The following is a 26,566-nucleotide window of genomic DNA, read 5'->3' on the forward strand; positions in this document are numbered from 1 at the left end:
TGGTTAAAATGTTTCAAACATTCTGTTTCTCTCCTTTTAAATTATTTTACCATGTAAGACTTTACCATGTAAGTTTATACTTTGAATAAATTATGCTGCTTTCTGAATAAATGTTACTCATATATTTCTGATATACATTATATATTGTTTCAGTATATATTCATCATCTATTTTTTTTTGCAGAAATAACACACCCAGACATATTTACCATTCTTATGTTTACTATTAGATATAAATATTCATAATATTTAGAAAATAGTTTGAATCTTCAGTCTATCATATTCCAGCACGTATGCATCTCCTCAGAACTGCGACATTTCATAATGAGCAAGACCTACAAACCTGAGACACCAGAGAGATAACCAGCAGAATACACTTCAAATGCACGCTACACAGTAGCAAAAATGTTAAATGAGTGTATTGGATCTGGTAAAACTCAGAAAAAAAACTCAAATCAAACTGAGGATGCCTTAATCAAAATATATATTTAAAAAATGTTGGTTTCAGAGGGTGAATTTAACAAACTGTAACTGACTTGTGAGTTGAAACACCTTAAGTGTTTACCATTAACTGCATGATGCCACTGAGGAAACAGGATAAAAATCAAAGTGCTTGAAGTGTTTTCTATGGTGTGGCGCCGTTCTCAACTATTGCCATGGAAACACAAAAGGGCAGAATTCAAAAGTCTGTCCTCTATGGCCACGTCAGGTCCTGTGCTGAAAATGGACAGACAATTCATATTCCATTAGAAAGAGCTGGCAGAGAGCAGATTGCTGATTGTCCATGTCTGACCATTGCACTTCTGGAGGGCCAGCTGGTATCCAAATTCGCCGACGCTGCTTTCCACAAGCTCGAGGCATCGCTTGGATTTCCTGTTCTGGATTGATCCTCCCTGGAGCACAAGACGCACAAATGACACCATTTGATTTATCTACTCATTAGATTAATACAGTGTTTCCCAATCCAGTCCTCAGGGACCCACAGTCGGTCCATGTTTTTGCTCCCTCTGAACTCCCTGTCAAACAGTCAATGTTTTTGCTCCCTCCCAGTGTGGGAGGGAGCAAAAACATGCACTATCTGTGGGTCCCCGAGGACCAGATTGGGAAACACCGGATTTATATATGACAATTTGCAACACATGCATCTTCTGTCACCTTCACTATCTATAATGGAAAAGTGATTTTTATTTTCAATAATTAAACTGACAAATATTTATATAATCATTTTCTAAATTTCTAAATTATATATGAGCTAACAGTAAACACCATGTAATTTTCTGATACCGCGCCACCTGCACACAGCTATCCAGAATCCTACGAGATAAACAGTAAATAAATACAGCCGGTGTAAGGAGTGGCATAACGCAGCAGCTGACGATAAGCACGTTTGTAAGGATTTCTGTATCGCTTCAAGCCTTTTATTTCCTAGCCTGAAGGACATGAGAATTAACTGGGAGACTCACAGGGATTATTTTAGGATGGGGGTGGAAGGGGCTTTTACTTCAAAAAGGCATAGATGTAATGTAATCAGCTCTAACGTGAATCAGCATCGCTCCCGAAAGGGAAACAAATCGAATGCTTTTTCTTGCGAAGAAGACAGTTGCTGCTATTAAGCTTTGCATATATGTGGGCTGCAAGAAATAATTTAAGAAATAACGGTTTCAATCCCTTGCATGTACATATTTATATTTTACTAATATACAAATGTGATTTTTTTTAGCTAGCAGTGATAATAATTTGCTTAAATAAATTCAATGCATGCGACTAGGTTGATACACCTGAGTATTTTTAGAATTAGAAGCCTTATATTGTCATTATACCATGTAAAACAATTATCATACTTTCTGTTTGGGGCAGCAAGTGGCTCCAGTAGTGGGGTTTTGAGTCCCTATGTCTGAAGACTGCATGGTCTCCACTTGTGTTACTTCTTCCCATTAGCATCTGTAGTAGTGGCATCCTTAAATTGCCCATGATGCAAGTTTGCCTGAGAATGATTGTGTGTATGTGCCTAGCCTGCGATGGGCAGACATCCCATATAGCGGGTACCTCTGCCTTGTGCCCTTTGCTGCCTGCGATTTTGTACTAGATAAGCAGTTGGAAGTTGGATGGAAGCTTTCTGAGGTGGCTTTCCGCTAAGTAGTTCATCATCTAGTACTTAAGATCAACCGTTAATTAGCACGTATTTCCTGAAACCCTCCGTAACTAAAGTAGTTCGTTATCTAGTACTTAAGATCAATCGTTAATCGTTATCACGTGTTTCCTGAAACCCTTCGTAACTAAAGTAGTTCATCATCTAGTACTTAAGATCAATCGTTAATTAGCACGTGTTTCCTGAAACCCTTCGTAACTAAAGTAGTTCATCATCTAGTACATAAGATCAATCGTTAATTAGCACGTGTTTCCAGAAACCCTTCGTAACTAAAGTAGTTCGTTATCTCCTTCATAGATGTACGAATGCTCCGACCCACTTGTTATTTTCTACGTCGTTCTTTATTTGCACTTTTGCCTGCTGTCCTGTCAACAGAGACACAGAGATCGGCCAAAATAGATGACAAAAACACACGGACACTCTTTTTTGGACAACATAATAATGCTGATGATATAATAAGAGGCTAATATTGCAATATAAACTATAGTGTCGACTATAAATTAATGCAAATGGGGTCGTTGTTGTAATACCTGCATGCCATTTGAGTACATAACAGGGATGTGCACCACTCAGAACTGCCTTGAAAATGACCTTGAAAATCAAATTCAATTCATAAATCGTTTGAAAACATGGTACACACATTGCAATTTCACTTTAAATATAAGGAAGTAGAATTAAAATGGAATTGATTTCACATAAATTCATATACATAGTGTAAGTGCAGCTTTAACAATACAGTTTCATATTTCTATATGAATTTCCCAGCATGTTAACATAAACAGCATTTACAGAATCCTGCCCATACCCACACGATCACGAATATTTACAGCAGCAAAAAAATTCCGTCAGCCATGTCCCAGTGTTCGAGCATCTGCCTGAAGAGTCTGTGCATGTCACCGTTATTCATAATGAATGCCACATTTGAAGTGTCACCTATACAATAAATGAATTAACTGTGATTTTGTGTACCATAGAGAAAAAGCACTTCATGCAGTCATAAAAGTAACCTTATCCACACAACCCTATCCATCTGACAAACCACAGGAGAAGCTGCTGCATAGAGTCTCCTCACAAATGGTGACACACAAAAGCAGTTAAACATGCAAAAACAATCAATACATGCACGTGGAAAAGGAAGTAGAGGGATGGCAAACCAAATGCATATTATTAGAATAGGCTAAAACACACATTTATTATCTTACAATCATACTAATATAAAGTTTACTCACTAATATGTATAAGGTCAATATATGCATCTACAGTACCATATTGGAAGAAAATCTGTTATGTAATTATGCTTTGCTAGATTAAATGACATTCATGTGTTGTATGATTGCACTGAATTGAAATGAAGTAAATTCTTCTTACTGCCATTTCAATTCAGCATCTTACAGGGTCAATTCAAAATCCGTTTCAAAAATTCTTTACAAACCTGGTAAAGCTACATAATGAGCTAACCAATCAAACTTGCTATGCGTTCAGTCACATCTTTTGAACTGGGAAGGTGAATCATCCCTCAAATGTGCAGAACTGTGCAAGTCAACAGAAGACAGCTTTTGAGACAGCGCCATGCAGGAAGCCAAGTTGCTTTTGTGGGTCATCTTGAACCCCTTGGACCATCTCATTAATGAACAATTCGTAGAGAAATCCAGGCCTGGGGTGAAATAATGAGCCTCCTTATTCTGGTGCTGGATAAACTGAAAAAAGGAACACATCGGAATCTTGTCCTCAATGCACCGTGCAGGTTCTGACAGGCCTCTGCTTCCACACCATTGGTGGACTCCTGCAGACCTACAGATGCACTAGGCCTCAGCAAGTTCCTGCATCTGTGCATCCACTGATCACATTTCTTTTGCACCGTGTGCACAACTACATACAATGTCCAGCAGGTGGGGATGCCTTGCATAACACTCATATTATGCATACCTGGCATTGCAGGTGCAGTGGATGGAACCCTCAGTCCTATTCATATTCCCAGCCCCTTGAATCCCACCTGCATCTGTTGAAAAGGGTTCTTGGAACTAGGCCTAAATGTCCAGGTGACATGCAGCTATCAAGGACATTTTACAGACATTGTCGCGAAGTGGCCTGGAAGTACACATGACGGTTATATCTGGTCCAGCTTTGGAGTGTCTCAGATGGCAAAGGATGGTGTGTTTGCTGGTGGCTGGTTACTGGGAGACAGCAGGCATCTGCTAAGCGAATACCTGCTGATTCCAGTGTTGAATCCCCAAACTGTGGCTGAGGAGAGGAATCACACCACATACCAAAGAACACACACTGCTGTAGAGGGGGCTTTGGACATGTGGAAGATGTGAATCTGGTGCCTACACAAGTCCTTGGGAGCTCAGAGATTTTCCCCTGAATGCTGCTGTGCTGTTTTTCTTATGGGCACTATGCCGCACAGCATTGCAGTGATTATTTAATTAAAATATGTTTTTGACCACCTGCTCAATAAGTTGTTTAAAGGCTTCTTTGGAGAAGTGATATTTTCCCTTTCCTATTGCTGCTCTCCGCTGCTTGACTGAGCCCATTTTTATATTTTAAGCAAATAGATTAATTTATTTTGGTCTTAATTTTGATTGCTTTGGTGTCTTTATAGATGTTCTAATTAGTTTATTTATTTATTATGTTTATTTAGTTTATTCTGCATATGTCTGGTGTGCCAATCACATAACATATTTCACCATTGAAATACATGGGGTCGATGTTCCTGTTATCGCCACTCTGGGATTTTCTCACACGGAGGCTGGGGAGGAGCCAACAAAGTATTACTTAATGTTCGTTCGTTAATTCTGAAATAATGAAGGGTTATGGCAAACGCACGTAGATCTCACTTGTTCTTTATCTTGTTCGTTATTCGCTAAGATCGATTGCTTTCGGGAAAGCCACTCCTGATTAGTTTACACAGAGGGACACATTTACTGAATAATGACGTGGCGTCAAAGATCCACTACAAATTACATTCTTCCTCTAAATTAATGTTTTTAACAAATAACATAAGTATTGACAGTACCCTCCACTTACCACGGATATATAAACTAATTCTCTCATTTCATTAAACATTCAATCATGTTTTATACACAGAGAATAATTTTCCATATACAGTCAAACCTCGGATTGCGATTAAGTTGGTTTGCGAGTGTTTTGCAAGACGGGCAAAAATTTGTAATAAATTTTAACTTGATAAATAAGCGAAGTCTTGCAATACGAGTATTACATATACGCTTTGTCTGCCTAGTGTCACATGATCACAACTGAGCCAACGGTTCTTCTCTCTCGCTGTGGGATTGTGGGTAATCGTCTCCCCTGCTCGGTCTCGGTCGGCGTCCCTCACCCGTATAGTTAAAATTTAGTAGAAAAGCACCATCCCGAATAAGGGCGTAGCAGTGCGAGTAATGAATCTGTTTAACGACAATGCAATGTCCACACTGCATTGTCGCACAAAAAGAAAAAGATTCCAGTGAGCCAGTGATTTCGTTATAGTGAAAGTCGTCCTACAAAATAACCCTCCTCTTCTCTCTCTCGTCTCCCAAACATCCATCCATGATTCTTAAAGAGCATGTAAATTTGTTTTATGTATTTTTACTTTATATTTTGTATTAATCATTTTTATATGAATATTTTTGGGTTGTAGAACGAATCATCTGAATTTCCATTATTTCTAATGGGAAAATTCGCTTTGATATACGGGTGCTTTGGATTACAAGCATGTTTCCGGAACGAATTATGCTCGCAATCCGAGGTTTTGCTTATTTAATGACTGAGTTATAATGCCTAATTATTTATAAATACAGCCTATTTTAAACATCAGTTATTTCCACAGTGCAGAAATCATATCCTTACTCTACTGACAATACGAAGGACAAATTTCTATATTGCTTGCCCCTGATCACCAGAATTGGTTATTATTAAAAAATCTGCCTGTTTATTGGAATTTATATAAATACAAAATCACCCATGACGGCAATTCACTGTGGCTAATTTCTCTTGTTACAGTACATGCCCATAATTTAGTTGACTCACTTCAATTGTCCCATAAGAGGCCATCGGTCTGATTTGCTGACACACGGTCTGCAGATGTTGTTCTTGCTAGCAATTTTCCACCTTTACAAGGCTTCCTAACACTTACACCCTCTCGTTACTGGTACACTTGCATGCATACTGCAGCATTCCCCTACCCTGCCTTCTCTGTGTTTCCATTATAAATGCCCTTTGTTAAAAGTGCCAGGCCTTCAATTACCTTCCATCCTCATTCCTCTAAGCCTTCCCCTACATCAAAACCGAACCCATCACAACACGTGATTATACCTTAATTGCTAGGTTAGGTAAACCCTATTTAAGCTGACTGCCATCCTATGCTGACAGGCTACGTATCAGTACCAGTCGCTGTTTATGGGGGATGCCTTCCGGCTAATCGCTGCTTAGGGTCCATCCGCTTTATGCTGCTGTGAACATACTGCACTCTCACCTGCAGGGGAGAATTCTGGACCCAACGCGAATGAGGCCCAAACAACCAACCAAGCAGCATTAAAAGCAAGCTGCTCTCCAGAAGGGAATATAGGATGAGCACACAACACAGAAAGGCTTATCTTGCTCTTAACAACTGAAGATAAGAGGCCTTAGGGCACTTATTCACTAGATCTATATCTGTGTGTAACACTAGAGATATGTGACCACTTCAGTGCTGAGGATTTTGTTTAATAAATGAACGAATTTTTGGCAAAGTATAAAACTCCCAATTCTAAGACTGGGAAATATATGCATTTGTAATCCAATTATTTTAAACAACCCTGATAAATCCTTAGATGTTTTTCATTAACACTAATCTTGCACAAAACATTTTTTCCATAACTTATTGGCTCACGAATTTTGTGTGTTTAATTTATAAGTCCTTATTTTATTTTTAGACTACAAAACGATAAAAATACTATTGCTCTATATATTATAAATATTAGGCTCGATAATATGTTGCCACAAAACGACGAAAAAAGGAAGAGAGAAAATGGAGACCCTCTTCTGCACATCCATATTCAGCTCTAATACAGCTCAAATGAATCAATTCACATGACGCTGGAGCCATAATTTCCTGGATCAAGTCCTCCTGCTGCTATATTCATTCACAAATAAGTAAGCTGTGATGACAGGGGCTGAGATGATGCTCCAGACTTAGAATCAAACAATCTCTGCCAGAGTTAAATCACCTTCAAAATTTTATTTGCAGCTTCGATTCTGGTAATCAAAGGGCGAAAACAGGGCTGATGGATTGGGAGGGTAAAAACAATAAATACTAGAAAGGCACAGTTCTGTGTGGCTGAGTAAGTGATCCTGAAATCAGGGGCTGATCTGGGGTCAGAAGATATCTAGGTCTTTGTCACGCACCAGAAAGAAACTGGGCTTCGCTAAAAACATTCGGGGCTTAATCTCTGTAAACACAACCCAGTCCTCGTCCATGCCCAAGGTACTGTTAAGATCTGGTTAAACGTGAGTTTATTGGTGATAAAATTGTAGGTTGTTTTATGTAACCTCCAATGGCCCAAATTTGCCTTAAGAGTCAAAGTTTTTTTTATTGTTTTGGGTCAAGTACAGCAATAAGATGTGGTAAAACTTAAGAACTGCATATTTTAAATAGCATAATTTCTATTGCCTGAACATATTTCATGCTGAATATAGCAATTACGTTATTAGGAGCTGCACTACTTCCAGTATAACCTATTATGACAATGACCTTCCCAAAATGATAAAACTGTACTATATATACTTTTCATTTGAACCCTTACTGAAAAAAAGATGTCATACTGTACATTCCATACTATAATATAAACTAAAATATGCCACAATAATGCTTGCTGATAGATATACGCAGCTCTTCCTGTTTGCTTTCTATCCACCCTGCATCTGTCTATCCAGAGAATATTTCAATTTTAAATAAGTTCATTTGCATAACTGATTCAGATTAGGGATGGAATTCAGGGAAGACAACTAGTCAGACTGAAAGCTCATTTGTCATCTACGTCTGAAAGATGTTCAATTCTGGTTGTCAGCCACCAGGAGAGTTTGAGGAGATGGAGTGAGGTGGAGAAAACTGTAGACGAGTGTGAGGAACATCCCTCCCCAATGACCAGCATACAATCTGTAACATTATTTTAAATGTACACTATAAAGTCTCCACTGTTCACAAATTAAATTGCTTTTGAAGCTCAGTGTTATAACAGGGATGTCATATTATATTGTAGATCTCTCTCCATGAGGCTAAGCAATCCCAAAATATGTGTCTCTAGAGCAGTGTTTCTAAACCCGGTTATCTGGGATGCTGAGACAGTCCATGTTTTTGCTCCTACCGGGAGCTGGGAGGGAGCAAAAACATGGACCGTCTGTGGGTCCCTGAGGACCGGGTTGAGAAACGCTGCTCTAGAGAAACACTATCAAAGCTGACATAATAAATTATACTCCGCTTGCACTTGCTAGTTTGACATGCCTGTTAATATTCACTGAATTAATTTCAGATTTCATCGCCTTCTGGATAAAATAATAAGGACTCCTTTCCTCTGAAGACACAATACAATTGTTTTACCACATGCTTGAATGAGATGACAAAACAGGACTGCATACAAAATCAGAGCTCAGCTTTGCAAAATGATGATTTTGGCTCTGTACGCCTAAACAGAAAAGCGGTGCTTGCAACACTTAAAGCCAAGGATAGCAACGGATATTAGTACATCTCCTGTAAATGGTGTGTGACCATTGCTGTAAATACTTTCCTGGAAATTTCTCATCATTAATTTATACTTTTTTTTTTATAACTACATTAATCATAAAAAAAATCAAAAATAAGGACAGAGCTCTTCAGGATCTCACAAAAGACATGTAACAGTCGTTGTGCCCTAATGACATGCTGCACCTGTGTGCTGTCCACAGTGATCACCAAGCTCTCCGCAGCCCAATTACACCTGGATAATGGACCTGCAGCTCACTCCACATTACTGAGTGCAATTGTGGGTCCATTAGCAGCTGGTCTCTAGCCTCCATCTAAATCCCAGGCCTGCTGAGATGTTCCACATCACAGCCAACATAATGACTGGTATTGAAGGAAAACACATTCACCTTTAGGAAGCAGAAAGGAATCATGCTAAAAGAATAATGCAGAGACGGGTGTTACAACGACGACTGCTATATCCTGCTACACCACCAAAACAAGAAGCAGCTGACTGCATAAACTTCCATCCATCCATCCATCCATCATCCTATTTAGGGTTATGGGGGGTCCAGAGCCTATCCCACAGGCTACGGGCACAAGGCAGGGAACAAGCCATCGCAGTGCACGCTCACACACCATTCACTCACACACCTCATTCACTCACACACCATACACTCACACACCATACACTCACACACCTCATTCACTCACACACCTCATTCACTCACACACCTCATTCACTCACACACCATACACTCACACACCTCATTCACTCACACACCTCATTCACTCACATCTCATACACTCACACACCATACACTCACACACCATTCACTCACACACCATTCACTCACACAAGCACACCAGCAGGCAAAGGGGCATCTCCAATTAACCTCAGCAAGTTTTTGGACAGTGGGGGCAAACCAGAGTCCCCCCAGGAGAACATACAAACTCCAAACACATCAAGCCATGGTAGAGACTTGAACCCTGGTCCCAGAAGTATGAGGCAACAGTGCTAACTACTGCTCCACCAAATTTAATATCAATCATAATATCATAGAAGGTTGTTTTCAAAGCAAATGATAATTGTGTCCTAAAGCACAGGGGGAAAAAAAGAACAATGAGAATGAAGAAACGTTAATTATCTGTGGTTAATACATCTTGTTGCATGCTGTTTGCACGTTAACTTCCCCTTGAGTCTGTCTGTCTTGCATCAATCAATCAACAAAATAAAAAAATAACTGAGAAATCAGCAAGATTAAATGTACCACAATGCATAAATCCTATGAAAAGATTTTTGACTTTTCAGTTTGCACTTTAATTTCGTTGACACTGATCGGGTGGATAATGCACACAGTGTCTTCTTGAGTGATACTAGACAGTAAACCTGAAGAAAGCTAAAACACAGGGGAGATCCTTAATCCTTAAAGTCCTGATAATGTCAGCTGTACAAAAGAAAAACATCCGAGCCTTTATTGCCTACCATTTCCACAGACCACCCACAATACTTTGAGTTTAACCATCTCAAACATCATTTCGAATACAAAGGCTTTTGCAAAGCACGATATCCTGCTAGAAACAAGTATCAATCAATTATCAGTATTTTTAAGCATTTTCTCTGCGTTGATCAAAAAATGAATGAGAATGATCAGACACATGAATCAGCATGGTTCACGTGTGAATGGCTACTCAGAAGCTGGCACTGTGGCCTCACATCTCCGGGTTGTGTGGATGTCCTAATGGTCCTTTGGTTTCCTCCCACTGTTCAAAGACATGCTGAAGTGATGTCTCTCATTTGTCTGTATTGTGCGCGTGTGAGTGTCATGTGATGGTCTTGCATGCCATCCAGAGTGTCCCCCTGCCTTCATGGAATAAGCTCCAGGCTCCCTGTGACCGGAGGTAGAAAGTTCAGGTTCCGGAAGTACAAATCCAGGCCAAGATTTTGTGTCAGCCAGCTAGTTGAGTGTAAAGAGTCACATTCACGGAGTAGTCAACTTGTTGGCTGGAACAAACTCCTGGTCTGGATTTGTACTTTCTAGACCTAAACATTCCACCTTTGCTCATGACCAGCAGTAATTCGGCGGATGATTTTCAGAGGACCTTCTCATAGCTTCTCATTTTTGATACTAAGAATGGACTTTGCTGTGACAATGCAAATGAATGTCATCAGCATCTATTTACTACTTACTCCTACCTGGAATTGAGTAATGCAAAAAAAAAATTAAAATAGCAATGTTAGAGACCAGTGGGTCACCGGGTTCTCGCCCGACACAATTTGTAAGGACATTTCCTAATGAGCCCAAAATCAGCCATGGGAAATTCAAATCATGTTCTTAATAATCAGCCTCATTAAACAAGATTCGTTAATGTCTCCTTAAGACTTTCATTTGCTGAATTTTCCAGTGACCTATAACTTTACTTAATTACCTCATTCTCATAGATGCATACAGAAGGATAACTTACGCCATGGGCCACAGGCCCTTACCTGAGTAAAGAGCCAGTAGAGTTTCATTCGCTTGGCCTTAGCGTAGCTGCATTCGATGAGCCGCGGCCTGCTGTTGACGTCAACCAGGCACTTGTTGTCGTCATCGTCGATGGTTGGGCTCAGGACTCCGATGTGTAGCTGCTGAGTGCTGGTGTAGTACACATTCTGGAAAGACAGCATGCAAAGCCACACAGGACTGCTAAACTGGTATTTCAAATATACAGACCACGACAAAACAAGCAATTTACAGAACTGAATCGTTTATAAGAACTTTTTTTTGGAAATGACTAGTTGACTGTTCAAAGGTTACTGAATAATTGAGCAATTGTTGATTAGACAATTCATTTTTAATGGAAAAAACTAAGTGCATTTCTAAACATCTACCCATATTTTGTTAAAATTGTTTGTGCTAAAAATCTCCTTTTATTAAGTCTGCATTGTCATTAGTACATTCGCTTAGTCAACCAATCAAATGAGTCAAACTGACAAACGACTTTGGCTAAATGAAGACCGGCAACTTCATGTGAATCCATTACAGCTGTGTTTTATATAGTGGCATAAATTGACGATGGAAATATTCCTGTTGGTTTCATTTGCACTCCTCTCGGTGTTAACGCTGTCCCTGCCCTGCCTCAGTAAACTCCAGACAGAGAAGCCCAAATACATCCAACCCAGACCCTCTTACAAGCTCTTACTTCCTCTTAGTTCTATGGCAGCTAGAGTAAAACCATGAACAACATACTAAAATAAACTACTTGCAGGCTACGATTAAAAAACAAACATCTCATAATTATCATAGGAATGTAACAATTTCCGTTGATGTTTTGAGATTACAAATTCTGATAAATACATTAACCCAGGATGTGTCATATGTCCATGGTACCATAAACTGATACTTAATAGAGGTCAGTGATATGAACCCAGCTCATGCATGATGGAAACAATGCTAATGGTACAATAAATATAGATTGGAAAGAAATGAAGCCCAGCAGTTTTTTTAGGGCATTTATTCCTGCATAACAAGAAAGAACTAGATTTTGGTGGTTAGCAAAAGCGCTCAAATTAAGGAGCAGGAAGCTTTATAGGCAACTCCTAGAAACGTCCTGAAATTTCAATGCACTCTGTTGGCTAGCATGTAAGAGAGATCTCTCCACACACACAGGACTGTGGGAGCGCTGGCGTGTGGACAAGACAGCTGGGTGTCATTACAACAAGTCCCCTAACAGCTGGCACAGACAGATGTGACACTTCCATCGTGCAGCTTCGTCCTCGGCACAGTTGTTTATTAGGACGAATTTCCGCGATGACACCATCTATTACGCAGGTTGCATAGTAGCATTAATGCTCAGATTTCATTCAGACAGAGGACGATGCTTCCATCCAGAAAAACATTCCCCGATTGACATGAGTTGGTGCTCTTCAAGGAAATGCTAATGAAACATTAACAAATCCTTCATTCCAGTTTAAATACACTTTAAGTCTCAAATTTATGCAAAGGCAAATTTGTTCTGGATACAGTCACATGCAATTCCCTTGTACTGTTCTGTTTATATTACTAGAAGGCTGAATTTCTTTATAATTTACTGAGTGTTTATTTAATGAATTCAGAACAGAATTATTTAAGTATTAGATTTGAAACTGCATGACTTATTCACGGCATTTTGAGGACTGTGCATAATATGATTTGAACCTTTTTCACTTTTTGCACATTGTGTAACAAGTAAGCCCATACTTAACAATATTTGACTCTCAGCAAAAATAACTGTAATGAAACAATCCATGCTGTATTTCATAAAGGGTACATTCAATGCAACTAAAATGCGTGTTTTATAACAGTGATTTCTACCTATTTATGTTCCATATTAATTACATAAAAATGTTATTTAGGTAATACTGTGAGGTTCACCAAGGGTATCAGCCTGCTGTAATATGAACAAATTATAGTATTTTTAAGTCAAGTTTGACTATTTTTCACACTGAAAAAGACTCGTTTGAAGGAAAAAAGTGTGGCCACAACCCTTATCTTGTTTTAAATTAATCATCCTCATCCTGTGTTTTCCACACAAAAATTCTCCACATCGTTCTTCCCCATCAGTGAGTGAGATGCTTTCACACAGACAAGGTTCTTCATACTTTAAGGTAAAATGCCTGCTGACTCCACTTCACCTTCACTTCAAAGATTTTGATTTTTCCAGAAAACCTGCGCTGAAGACTGTATGCATTAGTCTTACCCTGAGAAAGCTGCAACTCACCTGTAAATGAAACAATATGCGAAGTGAAATATCACAAAAATATTTGTACCACTATATCATGGAAAAATACATTATATTATTAGTACAGAAGCGGTTTGACTTTATTTAGCGATTCATCCTTGTGTGATGGAGTGACTCTCTGATAGGGAATTCTGGGTATTATGGGTGCCTTGAGAGCACTGGATTAAAAATGTCGCAGGGAACAGTGAAATATCCTCTTTACCTGCAGAAAGCTGTAAAGCATAAGCTTATTTACTCAGCACTCCACATTTCCATAAGGAGCTGGTGACATTCCACAGCAAATTACTAAAGTTTTACTGAATTCACTCCTTTACTCCATACTTAAGAACAAAGGGGTAATAACAATATTGTTACTCTTGTTTTGTATTCATTTTTTAAAAGTCATGAAATAGTCTAAAGGCAAATGAGTTCAGCATAAAATAATTATTTTTAGCTTGCATTTGGCAGACTACATTTATTCACTCAGCAGACGCCTTTGGCCAAAGTGACGCACACGTGGGGCTAGAGAGCAGAACCAGCACAGCTCTCCTGGAATAGTTGGGGTTAAGGCCCACACTCCAGGGACCAAGGGTGATACAACTGCTATGCCAGGGGATTTGAACCCATGACCTTCCAGACATGCCAGAGAGCCCTCAACCACTGAGCTACCCATCAGCCTTATACAAAAAAAATGAAAAAAAGGTCTTTGAATCCTTGAAATTAACAGCTCTCTTCTATAAAATTACCTATGAATATCATGATGATAAACTTTATTTATTATACTTAAAATAATACTTTATTATACTTAAAAATCCAATGTTAACAACAATTATATTCCATCTTATGTTTACAGGCCATATATATATATATATATATATATAAATTTCTGCTGCTTATAAAATAGATTGTACTGTATTGTAATTGTTTGGTAAAATACATTTATCCCAAACAAATAGTTAAACGATATTAAATCTGAATGCACATCAACAATTATTATTTTGGGATGTGATGGACCGGTATTAAAAGACATCACATTAACTTAATTAGCAGACACTTTTATCAAAAGCTAAATATGTCAGCCAGTCCCTGGAACAACTGGGGGTTAAAGGCTTTGATCAAGGGCCCAACAGCAAAAGCACATCACAAGCACAAAGCACTGAAACTGGGATTTGAACTGACAACCTTGTGAGCACAGGCAAAGCATCCTAACTGGCTGAGCCACACACCACACAGAGAAAGAGTTACTTGTACTGGTAATTTTAGTGGTAACTGATGATCACAAGCACAGAGCCCAGCCAATCAAATTACACTTTTCACTCAAACCACTTTAATGAAACAGATTGGAGAGCACTACACCTGCTGTGTTGAAAGCTCTTCTAAAAATAAATTAGATTTGCTGCGCTTTCACAACAACAAAGCTATTTATTTTCAACATTCAATTCTGTATTTCTGTTCTATATATTTAATATTTATTTTATTGCTTCCAAATTGACCACAAATTACCTACATTTTGTAAAAGGGTCATAGCAAAATGCAAAATTTCAGGAAAGTGTAGTATGAAAGTGAGGCAGTGCTGTGGATGGCATTGTTATCTCACATCTCTTTAGGGTGGGGGGCTGAAATCCCCCCCCCCCCCCGGCACTGTGTGAAGGTTACTCCCTGTGTCATGTGGGTTTTCTATGGGTATTCTGGTTTGCTCCTATAGTCCATAGAGACACAGTTAGGTGACAATGGTGACACTGAGAAACAATTAGATAAAATAATTGTAATGAAACAATCCATGGTGTACCGTGCAGAGGGTGTATTGGGTTATGCGACAGTGAATTTTGACCTGTTTATCCTCTACATTCATCACATCCCACAATGGACCAGTATCCTGCCCAGTATTTTCACCGGCACTGTACTGGTTGCAGATGTGATAGACGCCATCCCCTTTGCCATGCCACCCTGCACCGGACAGGCACTCAGAAAATAGGCTAATGGATAAAAAGCGAAAGGATCCATAGGCGTCACACGTCACTAACTGAAAGCAGAAGCCAATTCTTAACATCACAAGATACAATTCAAATGGTTCTAAAAGGTTCATAATAATGTACCCTGGCGAATTGCAGCTGATCTGGACTGATGCGTTCCGGCTGAAATATAAGGAGGATCGCTTGCAGTGGGTGTAAAATAATATAGCCCCCCTTTGCCCTGCAGTGTCCATGGCAGGTTGTGCTTCACAGGGTTCATTTAGAAAATGCTGAACTGTGCAAAACACAATCAGCTGCACTCCCCCCCCCCACCCCGCCAATCTGTCTAAAATTAATGCAGGGAATGCTGTTCACATAACAGAAACTGCTTTTTCTTTCTCTCCCCATGCCCAACCCTAGATCTATTCGCAACTCCGACCGGCTGGGAAGTCAAAACTGTGAACGTGACGGATTTCTTCGGCTGTGCCTCCACGTCAACAAATCTATATGTTTTGTAATTTTTTAAATGATGTTTGTCTAAGTAGAATAGTTCAGGGGAAAGTCATCTAAAGAACCAATCTACAACTGATTCAAGAATCAAGGTATCATATCAAAGGCTAAAGTCATGTGGGAAAAAGTTACTTAGAATCATAATAAAGTAATTGTCAGGAAATGCTGCTGTGTTCAGGAAACCCTTAAATGTGCACGGTAAAGGCAGTACTAGGCTAATTGTGAATGGAAATTATTTGCAACCCATAGTAAAAATATAAGACCAGTCAACAGTGTTCCTCTAGTTAGACTAATGGTAATTGTACTATTGTCACAGAGAAAAAATGATCTAATCAGCCAATTTATGGGGTAAATTGTTACAGGCGTAGAATGGATGGATGATGGATGGTTTAAAGACATTCATATAAGAATAACTGCAGAAAATTACACTGCATATTTGTTCATTCCTTTATGGCTGTACAACAGCAGGTCCCCACGTGGAAGATTGTACCTGGATGTTCCCTGAAATTGAGCTTAATGTCCACAGATCATTTGAGTCTTAAAGCCTTGCAGCCAGATGACACTTCGGAATGACACAGGGCAACCTAACGACGTGAGCTGCCCCATGACTCTGGCACTGCCTGATGACAGCACACCCCTCTGCTGTGCATTACAGGCCGTCGCCGGGTTATGGACGAGATCCGATGCTGAGTCTAAGTCGGATTTGTAGGTAAGTCGGAATAAGTACATACGGTTCTTATTTAGCGTTAGTTACTCACATGTTTGTCTTAGTATATAATACATATTTTACCTTTATATGCATATAAAACTTACCAAACACTTCCAAATACATTAAAACATCTTAAACACCATAATACAAGAATAATAATAATAATTCTGAAGGGGTTTCCTTTGATATGACTTAATACTTTACAGAAAAAGGATGGATGGAATAATAATAATAATAATACAGTAATAATCAAATTTCACTTTACAGGTTTTTAAATACGAGCTGTCCATACTGTAAGTCAGGTGTTCTTAACCCAGGGACTTAACAGGAAAAAATGACATCATATACATATACAGTAGGCGCAGATACAAACAAGAGCTGCTGCAGTTTGCAGATATGACTAGGCTGCACGTTGAATCTGATGGGTTATTTGTCTGGATCCAGCGAGTGTGAGAACTCATATTGTGAACAGTGCCCTTGGCGGGATTATCCGTGCTCTCCATAAATAACTGAAGCTGTATTTTACTGAAGTGGAAGAACTGAACTTTATTTCCTTATGATGGACTGATAACCAAATTCTATTTGGGGAAAAAACTCAAGAGCACCATATTTAAATCCGACTCCACTACAATGGTGGTTTTCAACCCGGTCCTCAGGGGCCTCCAGACAGTCTATGTGTTTGTTCCCTTCGATCTCCCAGTGGACTGTCTGGCAGGGACCTGAGAGGGAGCAAAACTGTGGAATGCCTGGTGGTCCCTGAGGACTGGGTTGAAAAGCACTGATCTAGTGGAGTTGGACTGCAGTGGAACATACTTGGTCAGGGTCATAGGGGGGGTCTGCAGCCTATTTCCACGTGGCACTGGGAACATGGAAGCAGTACAGTACACCCCAAATGGTAAACCATCGCAGGGCACATACATGTATAAATATATGATACTTCAGTATAAAATTCCACTTCTATGTTTAAATGTAACAAATTGCTGACTGAATATTTATGAGTAACCCAAAATTATTCTTCAGGATGACTTTGAGACAGTTATGAGTAAACACATCTGTGCTAAAAGGGGCTAATGTCTTCTATGACCCCTGGATTACGTGCTCTGTGTGTACACTTATTTACTCGATTCACACCCTACAACGTGCTCAGTCATTTTTACATTTATGCAGTTCTAAATTCTCTCAGCGCTTCCTAAATTTTCCTCACTGCATCTCTCTTTCAGGACCTAAATATTCTTCTACAAGTCCGTATGTGGAGATGTTAGTTCTACACCACTGGAACGGAACTTGTCACTGTGGCGCAGATGAAAAAAACAAACGAACACCAAGGTCACAAAGGTGTTTGCATTTACTAAGCCCTAAGACAACTTACCAAACTCACCCCAATCAGTAGTTCAAGGGTTGACTAAAACTTTAAGAGATCTAGCGGTACAAGAGCTGCACGCAAATATGGACAAGAGCAGATAGCTGAGAGTTAGCAGCCTTTGCACTTCTTATAGGATTTGACACAGTCTCTATTCTCTGATAACGTGAGGGAATGATTGTAGATGTTGAGCAAATAAAATGGCAGGTATTACTGGTGCATGAATTCTCTGTAGTGCTCTCGCTCCAGCTGGAAGCACCTCTCCATACCTGCATAAGTACAGCATGCTCTTTCAAGCACACATCTTCTTTTGCATAAAAATGGCCATCAACGAGCAGCTGGACATGGCTAGTACAGCTACAGAGTATAAACCCTGAAATGTTAACTTCTGGTTGATGGGAAAGGTTGACACCTGTCATGGATAATCATCTTATTGCATGTCAGTTATGTCACGGCCCTGCCTGGTCCTCTCTGTGTTTTGTCTTTCTCTTGCAGGTTTTGGTGGATACTCTTAATGGCCCAGCCACACCTCTAGGGGGAGATAAAAGACTCCTGGTCTGATGTCATTGGTCTTCACCCCTAATGTCCAGCACCTTTTGGATGGTTAAGCACACACTGATTTTCCAACACCTTTCCTTTAACCTTCCACTTTCAATGATGTCTAGCTCAGGTTGAGATTTCACTTAATTTTTTAATAAACATTATGAGTTGAATCGAATCCATGTGTGGTCTCCTTTTTCATCTTACATTGCCCTGAGCAAGGCTTGTAACAGTAGTTGAATCATATGACTGTCGAGCAAACTATACTAGACATAAAAAGTAACGTGGTCACCTTTTGTTAAATCTCTGTAGATTTTATATGATTTCATAACATAGTAGATTGTTTGTTGGCTCAAGACAAGAACTTCCTTTTCCCGTTATAATATTGACAATGGATTCTAAGCGGACACACAGAATGATCTTGCGGATGGAGCAGAAACCTCAAGGATGTTTACCTGAGGTGTCATTCCATGACAGATGTAAAGAATCGGAACATTGTCCGTCTCAGGCCCCTGGTCCAGGCACAAATCAGTCTTCAGGGAATTCTTCAGCTGGAAGCAACGGCAGAAGATGGGAAATCAGGAATGGGCCAGAACAATTTGGCTTGCAACTGTACACGGCATTTGGGGACCTACATGGGCTAAGGAGAGGTGTTCTTGTACCTTCCGGCCTACTAATCGGCTTATTTGGCACCTCTGAGAGAATATTTCCCCACTGTATACATTGTATTATGTCTGCCTCTGCGCTAGCAAAGAGAGGAGTTATTTAGATAATTTTAGACAAAGTAAGCATCCTTCCCTATTTTTCATAGCTAAAGCCATGAAAAATGAAAGGATTACAGAGAGGTTCATAATACTGGGCCTTGGAGCAAGAATAGAATGGTGGAAAAAATTCCATTATGCCATTACATTCTGCTACCTTAAAATACAGAGATTATAGAAGCAAATACTGTGATTTAAACAAAGCATTGCAAGCATGTACTTCAATACAGTCAATGAATAGACCCCCATATAAGACTTTCCCTTTGAACTGGACATATATATACAGTATATATAAATAGGAGATCGCATTTCTGATGTGCAGGTACTGTAACAGCCATCTAAATGGCTGAGGGTTTTTTCAGCTACACTGACGTAAGCTTAGAGTCCAGTGGAGGGACTGGCTGTAGGACAATAAGCAGTGAAACAGAACAAAAGGTGGGATATGGCTAGAACATGACGGAGGAGCTGATGCAAGACCATAACCCTATTTTTAATGTCTTCAAAACAAAACATTCAGCTCGGTTTAATTGGTTGTGTTGGGATGGTCTGCTAAGCTCCCAACCAAACCTTGTGGAAAATTCAATTTAAAGCTTAAAACCCAGACACAGATAAAAGATAATGTGTCTCTATGGGATACACACATAACAAAAAATAATAAACAATGTTGTCTTCTCTTTTTCATTAAGAGAGGAGGTATTTCTGGGTTTAATCAGGAATGAAGTTTAAAGCCACTGGAATATGAGGGCAATCCTACACTAATAACACTCTGAAATCGTCGGCGATGAATGAATTTCGAGACGTGACTGGCATGCTCAGACACAGACGAAGAATCTCAGGAACGTCATGAAACCTTCTGGGACGCCTAACCCCTTCGCTAGGTTTTAATAAGGCTGATATATTCTCCCAACTGCTTCCACATTTAATTATGATGGTTCAGAAGCACAATCTGACCCCAGTCAAATCTATATTTCAGCATCAACTTAAATATATTAGTTAAAAACGGTATTTTTGAGTTTTCCATCAATAAAGAGTAAGAACATAACAGTTACGAGGCTGCCTTTCTGTCACCAGGGACAAGTGCTCCTGGTGAATCTCCATTTATCCACATAGGACACGGCAGTGCAAGGCCTTCCCATGAACAAAGCGTTGGTTACAGATCCACCTCCACGGGGTGAAATATTTATGTGCACAAAGTCCCTTTTTCAGTTTAAGCCTGGGTCTACCCACAAATAAGTCAGGACAAGCACCCTGCCCTCCCTCTCGCCTCCGTGAGCTGGAGATAAGTGGTATTCTGCAAATACCCCAGGAGCGTACACAGATTTGAGCCAGGGCAGACAGGAACAGAAACCCCTCTCCTACAGGCAGAATGCAGTCGGTAGCTTTCTGTGCAGGACTTCAGAAGTTTTCAAAGTATAAATTTCTTATTTGGTTAAAAAAAAGTGAGTAATAACATTACTGCTCCTAATAAGATGAACCAAGAAGCAGTTGGGCATCCGTACGTTTTTCACTTTACTTCAAATACGACTTCTTTTGCAACAGATTTGTCTATTCTTCCAACAGCTTATCCTGATCATGGTCACCTACTGTAGTGCTTATCCCAAGCAGCACAGGGCACAAGGCAGGGGAACAACCTTGGATGGGATATAAGACCATTAAAGCACATTTATGAACTGGTGTATTATGGGTAATTCAGAGAAACCAATTAGCCTAATTGCATGTCTCGGAATGTGGGCGGCCAATGTCACATGGAGAAAACATATCACCCCAAATGAAAATCCAATGAATGAATGAAGTGTATTGTGGGCTGTGGTTATAAAATAATATCAACATCTCAGTACCTAAAAAAGGCAATATTCTATAATAAAACCAGGAATAATCAGAAAGGAGAAAGGGTAGCTGAAGTCTCACCACTCCGTAGGCAATGGTATCTGTATACATTCTCATCTCAGAGTAGATGTTGACCAAATACCACCGGAAGGTTTTGCATCGCAGTTTCTTCCTAAGGGCCTTCCGCTCAGAGACATCACCAATGTCAATTCCGGAGTCCTGAAAAAAATATATACAGACAAAAATCAGACACACACACATGCACGCACGCACAAACACACACACTATGGCTCCAAGAACAGACAGGAGGGAAGTTTTTCACATTTCTGAAGCAACTGCCACACTCCACCGTAGGGCTGCACGATTCTGAAAAAAAATGTGAATTGCGATTTTTTTTGCTTAGAATTGAGATCGTGATTCTCTGTAACAATTTTTTTTCTTAAATTAATTATTATTTTTTTTGCACTCATTAAACTGCAAAAGGAAACACAACAAAACATGACTGTGCCAAACATATGATTGATCCAGGACCAGCAAATCAACTTCTGACAACAGAAAAGAAACACTCCATTGGCCATTTAATCAGAGTAACCAAAACGGCCGTACCGCAGATTTTAGTACCAAACGTTCCAGTGGGTTTTTTGCCGATGGGTTTTGCAAAAGCCAGCCTCTGAAATGCAATATGACCGCTGTCTTGAAAACAGTTGCAAACTCAGAAAACAACCATAAACGAGATAAAAATAATTATAAAAATAATAATAATGGATGCCTGGACAAATTAAGTGAACCTAGCTCTAACTGCAATCTGGTCGCAATATTTTGTATAATGTACTCGGATAGCACGGTATTGGAAAATGTCTAAGTATTGCAATGTGATTTTGTTGTAAAAAATATCGGGGTATTCATAAAACAAAACAGGAGTCCAACATAGATTTTTTAAAATCCTGTCTAAGTGTGATTTAAACAGCAAGGATGAAAATGATTATAATTGTCTCGGAGAACGCATGCAGTGTTCATGCAAAAGTAACAGAGGTAAACTTTAAACTAATTTTTAAACTAGCTTTTATACTAGATAATCTTGAGAAGGAATAATCATTAAAACTATAAAATTTGGTAATGTTTTTTCCTATGACAGAGTAAAAATGTTTTAGTGAAACAAACTCCCTGCACTATAATGTCCATAAACAGAATTTAAAGTAAGAAAGAGCCTTAATCTATGTTACACTTTACCAGCTTATTACCCAGCATCAGTCTCTAATACCCAAGTCTTAATCTAGCTGACTGGCTAAGTGAGAATTGCAGGTGCACAACATGCGATGTTGGTATTAATATCGCACATCGGCCAGCCCTACAATATACTGCCGTTTTTCTAATTCAGTCAAAAATACCCCATCTCGCGCTGTGATATCGTTCTCTTCCGGCACCGGTTTTTACGCCAGTGGAGAACCTACACATTGAAGTACCGTATTTTTGATAATTTCTTGAAGTACCAAAAGTAAGGTACCTGGGGCTATGGGAAAGTGCCTTTTAAAGAGAACGCAGTATTATGGGATGCTTGAGACTCTGGGGAAAAGTGGGAGTGCTTGTTTTTATCCAGCTGATGTAATACAATGCAGAAGAATCTTTCTAATTTAGAAATGAGATCGCATAGAGGTGTGAATCAAGATTGCATTATTTTTTTTACAATTAATGGTGCAGCCCTACTCTACTCTATAATCCCATTATGTTTTATATTTCCATGAATAGTTAACGGTTTCATAAAAATAAAGGGAGACCACATACGATTCTTAACACCAACTTGGTTCTGATTTATCAAAAACCAAATAAAATTGTTTATAGAAAACAATTTTTTCCCCCTCGGTTCTCAGTGTGTGGCAAGGGTTGTGATATTCCTCAGTTCTATGTCAGTCTGCGCAGGACCTCTGCTGGCTTGGAGCCCATTCCTCCAGGTCCAGAAAGAGAAGCAGAAAATCATCACTGTCTCTCACCACAACCTGTTCTGAGGGCAGAGCTGGGCTGAGCCAAACAAAAATGTGTCTGATATATCTTGTTTTTTTGGCAATGGTTAAATTTTTGTTAAACATTTTGTTATTGATTATTTCATTCTTCTTTAAGATAATTTTCAGGATGCTCCAAATGATGTAAAAATGAATGGAACTGGGTAGCATCCCTCAGGAATCCACAAGGGGGTGGAACTATGACAGGAAGACATTTTAACAAACGGAGGAGTGGAGAGACACGGGTTCTCTCTTTATGAAACCTCAGATATTTGCATGTCCAGCATTTGTTATGCATGTAATAAACACTCCTGCCAACAGACACTCGACATTAGAGTGATTGTTGGCCTCGAATGCAGTCGAGGCCAACATTGTTAAAGCAATACTACAGAGCTTCAGTGTTCAGGCCCTAGGTCACATACTACGTTTCGAATTTCACTTTAGAGTGACACTCATAAAGAATCTGATAAAGAGCAGCTGAGGTTAATCTTGGAAATAACACCATGTCCTGACAACTGCTTTACTGTGTTTAACCTTTACATGTATAAACTCACTTCTTGTGGAATGTTCCAGGCCATGTAGACGTGGCTCTTAAACTCATCCATCCAGACTTCAGCCACCCGGAGGGCGTTCCTGCGCACGTGGGCTGTCAGGTCCTCTGTGTATGGCTTGTGGGCTCGCTCGATATGCGCGATTCGGGCACAAGGCAACACCTCGACAGTGCCTCCGCACTGCCACACCTGCAGTTACAAAGGCACATACGGGCTCACGGTTAATTCAGTACCTGTAAGAATAAATGCTACATAAAAGTATGATAGTCGACCCTTCGGCATTGTGACTTTCCCAATCTCAGTTTCGATACATTACAGGGTCGGCTTAAGATTTTAAATGAGAATTTTTTGGGAGTTTTCTGAAAGACGCGGACAGCAGGCAAAGGTTTGCAGGGGACACACAAAAAGCTCAGCAACTTGTAAATGCATAAAATGTATGTACAGTGCTGGTTTGGAGGACGCCAAGCTTGTTTACGCCATCCTCTCACATGATATCTCGCATTGATCTCTATGCCTCGCATTTCTCTAATCTTTTCGCTTCACTCTGCTTGCCATGGGGACCAACGAATTTTATGTGGTTTTCCAGATCACGGGGGCCTGCGTCCCTAATCCCCTCAATGTGGAAGGGTCCATTGTATTTCCTTAATTAGGCTGGAGATGTTTCAGCGAGTACATTTAATGAAACTCACCCCTTAGAGCACAATGCCCAAAACCTGGTACTTCTATTATCAGTGAAAGGCATGAATGGACCCCTATTTGAATAGCAGACTTTATGCCACTATCGATCATTTAGATAATTTTCTTTTAGAGTTTTTTCCCCCAATGTACCAAAAAAAATTAATTTTTATTTGTAAAAATTCAAATATGAATCAAATTGGATTGATTTTTGGAGCTTTACATTAATGAAAGGTGTCTTGGATATTGCAATGCAGAAAATGTTGTCTGGTTCTCAGGTTGTCTTGCTAAGGAATGTAATGTTACAATTTACCAGCTTATTACCCAGCAAGAGACTCTAATACCCAAATAAAATGAACCTAAAGTATGTCAAAGTGAGCCGTTTTTACTCAATGCGGGGCAGACAAATTATTCTATCCACATTTCATTTAACGCTAATTTTTCAAGTCTGGTGAAATTATTTGCCAGCAGCTCTGAAGATTTAGGGAAGACAAACTGACACACGCGTCATATATTATTTTCAATCACAATTTGTTCCAGATACGGTTTAAATTAACTTTCAAATATAGCCGGACTCCCAAGTCCCTGACCAGGATCAGCGAGTAAAAAGCAGATAGATAGATATAGCAAGACTAGATAAAGCATTTTTAGAATGGATATATGGCTTCTATAGAAAATTTGCAGCAGACTACAAAGCTGCATAATTGCTGCCTGGAATCCATGATATGCGTCAAATCACACATGATGATACAGATTGATTGTTAGGGGTAAGGTGAGCCAATTATAACATCTGTGTTAATGAGTGTCATAACCTGAATCAGGTTTAATTTATGACCAACTTGATGCTAAAGTCAATAGACATGATGGCGGCAGAAAACACTGGATTGTCTTATTGGCCTGTTTTTGAGTGCTACTCTGCAGTAGGTGCTCAGAGAAAGGATGTTTGCTTTCAATGGAAAGGTCCCCTGTGTTCAAATACATTTCTCCCCTGTCCCCTCATCTCTACAAGACAAGCCCCAGGGAAACGGGGACTTGGCTCCTTTCCAATAAGGCATAGGAGGATTGACATAAGCAGGAGGAACTTGGCTTTGGGGGGGAACTATCTAGGGGTCCCCTTCGCGGGGCTCACTGGAGGCTTCCAGAAAGCCCCGCGCAAACAGCATTTGTGTCATGTAGCCGGTAGAGTGGAAAGACGAAGAGCAAATGAAAAGAGAGTAAAGAGGAAGGGAGAAGTCGTCGGAGGAACAAAAAGCATTGATCATAGACAGAGGCCAGGGGAGGGGCAGGGAAGTGGAGATGTGTAATCTGCACATAGCGGTGGGCAGATGAAAGATAGCCAAAGACACACTGAAAGCCTGACACACTCTGTCACTGAAGGACTCCCTTCACACAATGCAGTTAATTGAAGCATAAGATGTGACAGAACAAAGAGCAAGGTCTTTAGAATGGAAATGCAGAATGGAAAGGTTAGCGTCAATGCCAGCTTCGCGCTTTTCAAAGCCAAACGTGCGCGTGTGTGTGTGTGGCTGAGTCCCGTCTGGCAGGAGCGACAAACGGCGGCAGGATGACGCGCGGACGCGTGGAGCTGGAAGACGCCGCCTCTCATCAATCTTACTATGCCTCGTTGTGTTAGGAAGATGGATGAATGGCTCCCGAGATCACCCCCCCGGTCTGGTGGCGTTTGTGTCTTCGTCAATCATGCGGACGCGCTCGCACCCGGCGCCATCACCCTTGAAGCACAGAGCTGTACATGATTCAGCTGCTCAGCCTCAGGCAGGTTTATTTATTTTTTTTTAAAGAGTGATATTTTGCTGTTCTTGTGACTTAGGTTGGGTACCTCTTGCTCAAGTCTTGACCAGGCCGCTTTTACAGCATCTGCACAGTCACATGCAGTCATTTATGCAGTGTTTGCAGCTCCCTTAGATCAGAAGACACTGGACTGGTTAACCTTACTCACCACTAATCTCGGCAGTCATTTATGCAGTGTTTGCAGCTCCCTTAGATCAGAAGACACTGGACTGGTTAACCTTACTCACCACTAATCTCAGCAGTCATTTATGCAGTGTTTGCAGCTCCCTTAGATCAGAAGACACTGGACTGGT

At 40.0% G+C, this 26,566-nt stretch overlaps 1 protein-coding gene across 1 annotated transcript in view; it reads right to left on the bottom strand.

Moving 5' to 3' along the window:
* Positions 1 to 203: 203 nt before the first annotated feature.
* LOC111832994 (polypeptide N-acetylgalactosaminyltransferase 18-like) overlaps positions 204 to 26,566 on the bottom strand; it is an 86,988-nt gene continuing 60,625 nt past the window's right edge. The window contains exons 7-11 of the mRNA XM_023790842.2: positions 23,793 to 23,978; positions 21,323 to 21,460; positions 19,109 to 19,204; positions 11,331 to 11,495; positions 204 to 892 (exon numbers count right to left, since the gene is read on the bottom strand). Coding sequence (XP_023646610.1) covers positions 746 to 892; positions 11,331 to 11,495; positions 19,109 to 19,204; positions 21,323 to 21,460; positions 23,793 to 23,978 — 732 coding nt within the window. The 3' untranslated portion in view covers positions 204 to 745. The remainder of the gene's footprint in view (positions 893 to 11,330; positions 11,496 to 19,108; positions 19,205 to 21,322; positions 21,461 to 23,792; positions 23,979 to 26,566) is intronic.

Source organism: Paramormyrops kingsleyae, chromosome 11, assembly GCF_048594095.1.
Source record: "Paramormyrops kingsleyae isolate MSU_618 chromosome 11, PKINGS_0.4, whole genome shotgun sequence".
NCBI classification, from domain to species: domain Eukaryota; kingdom Metazoa; phylum Chordata; class Actinopteri; order Osteoglossiformes; family Mormyridae; genus Paramormyrops; species Paramormyrops kingsleyae.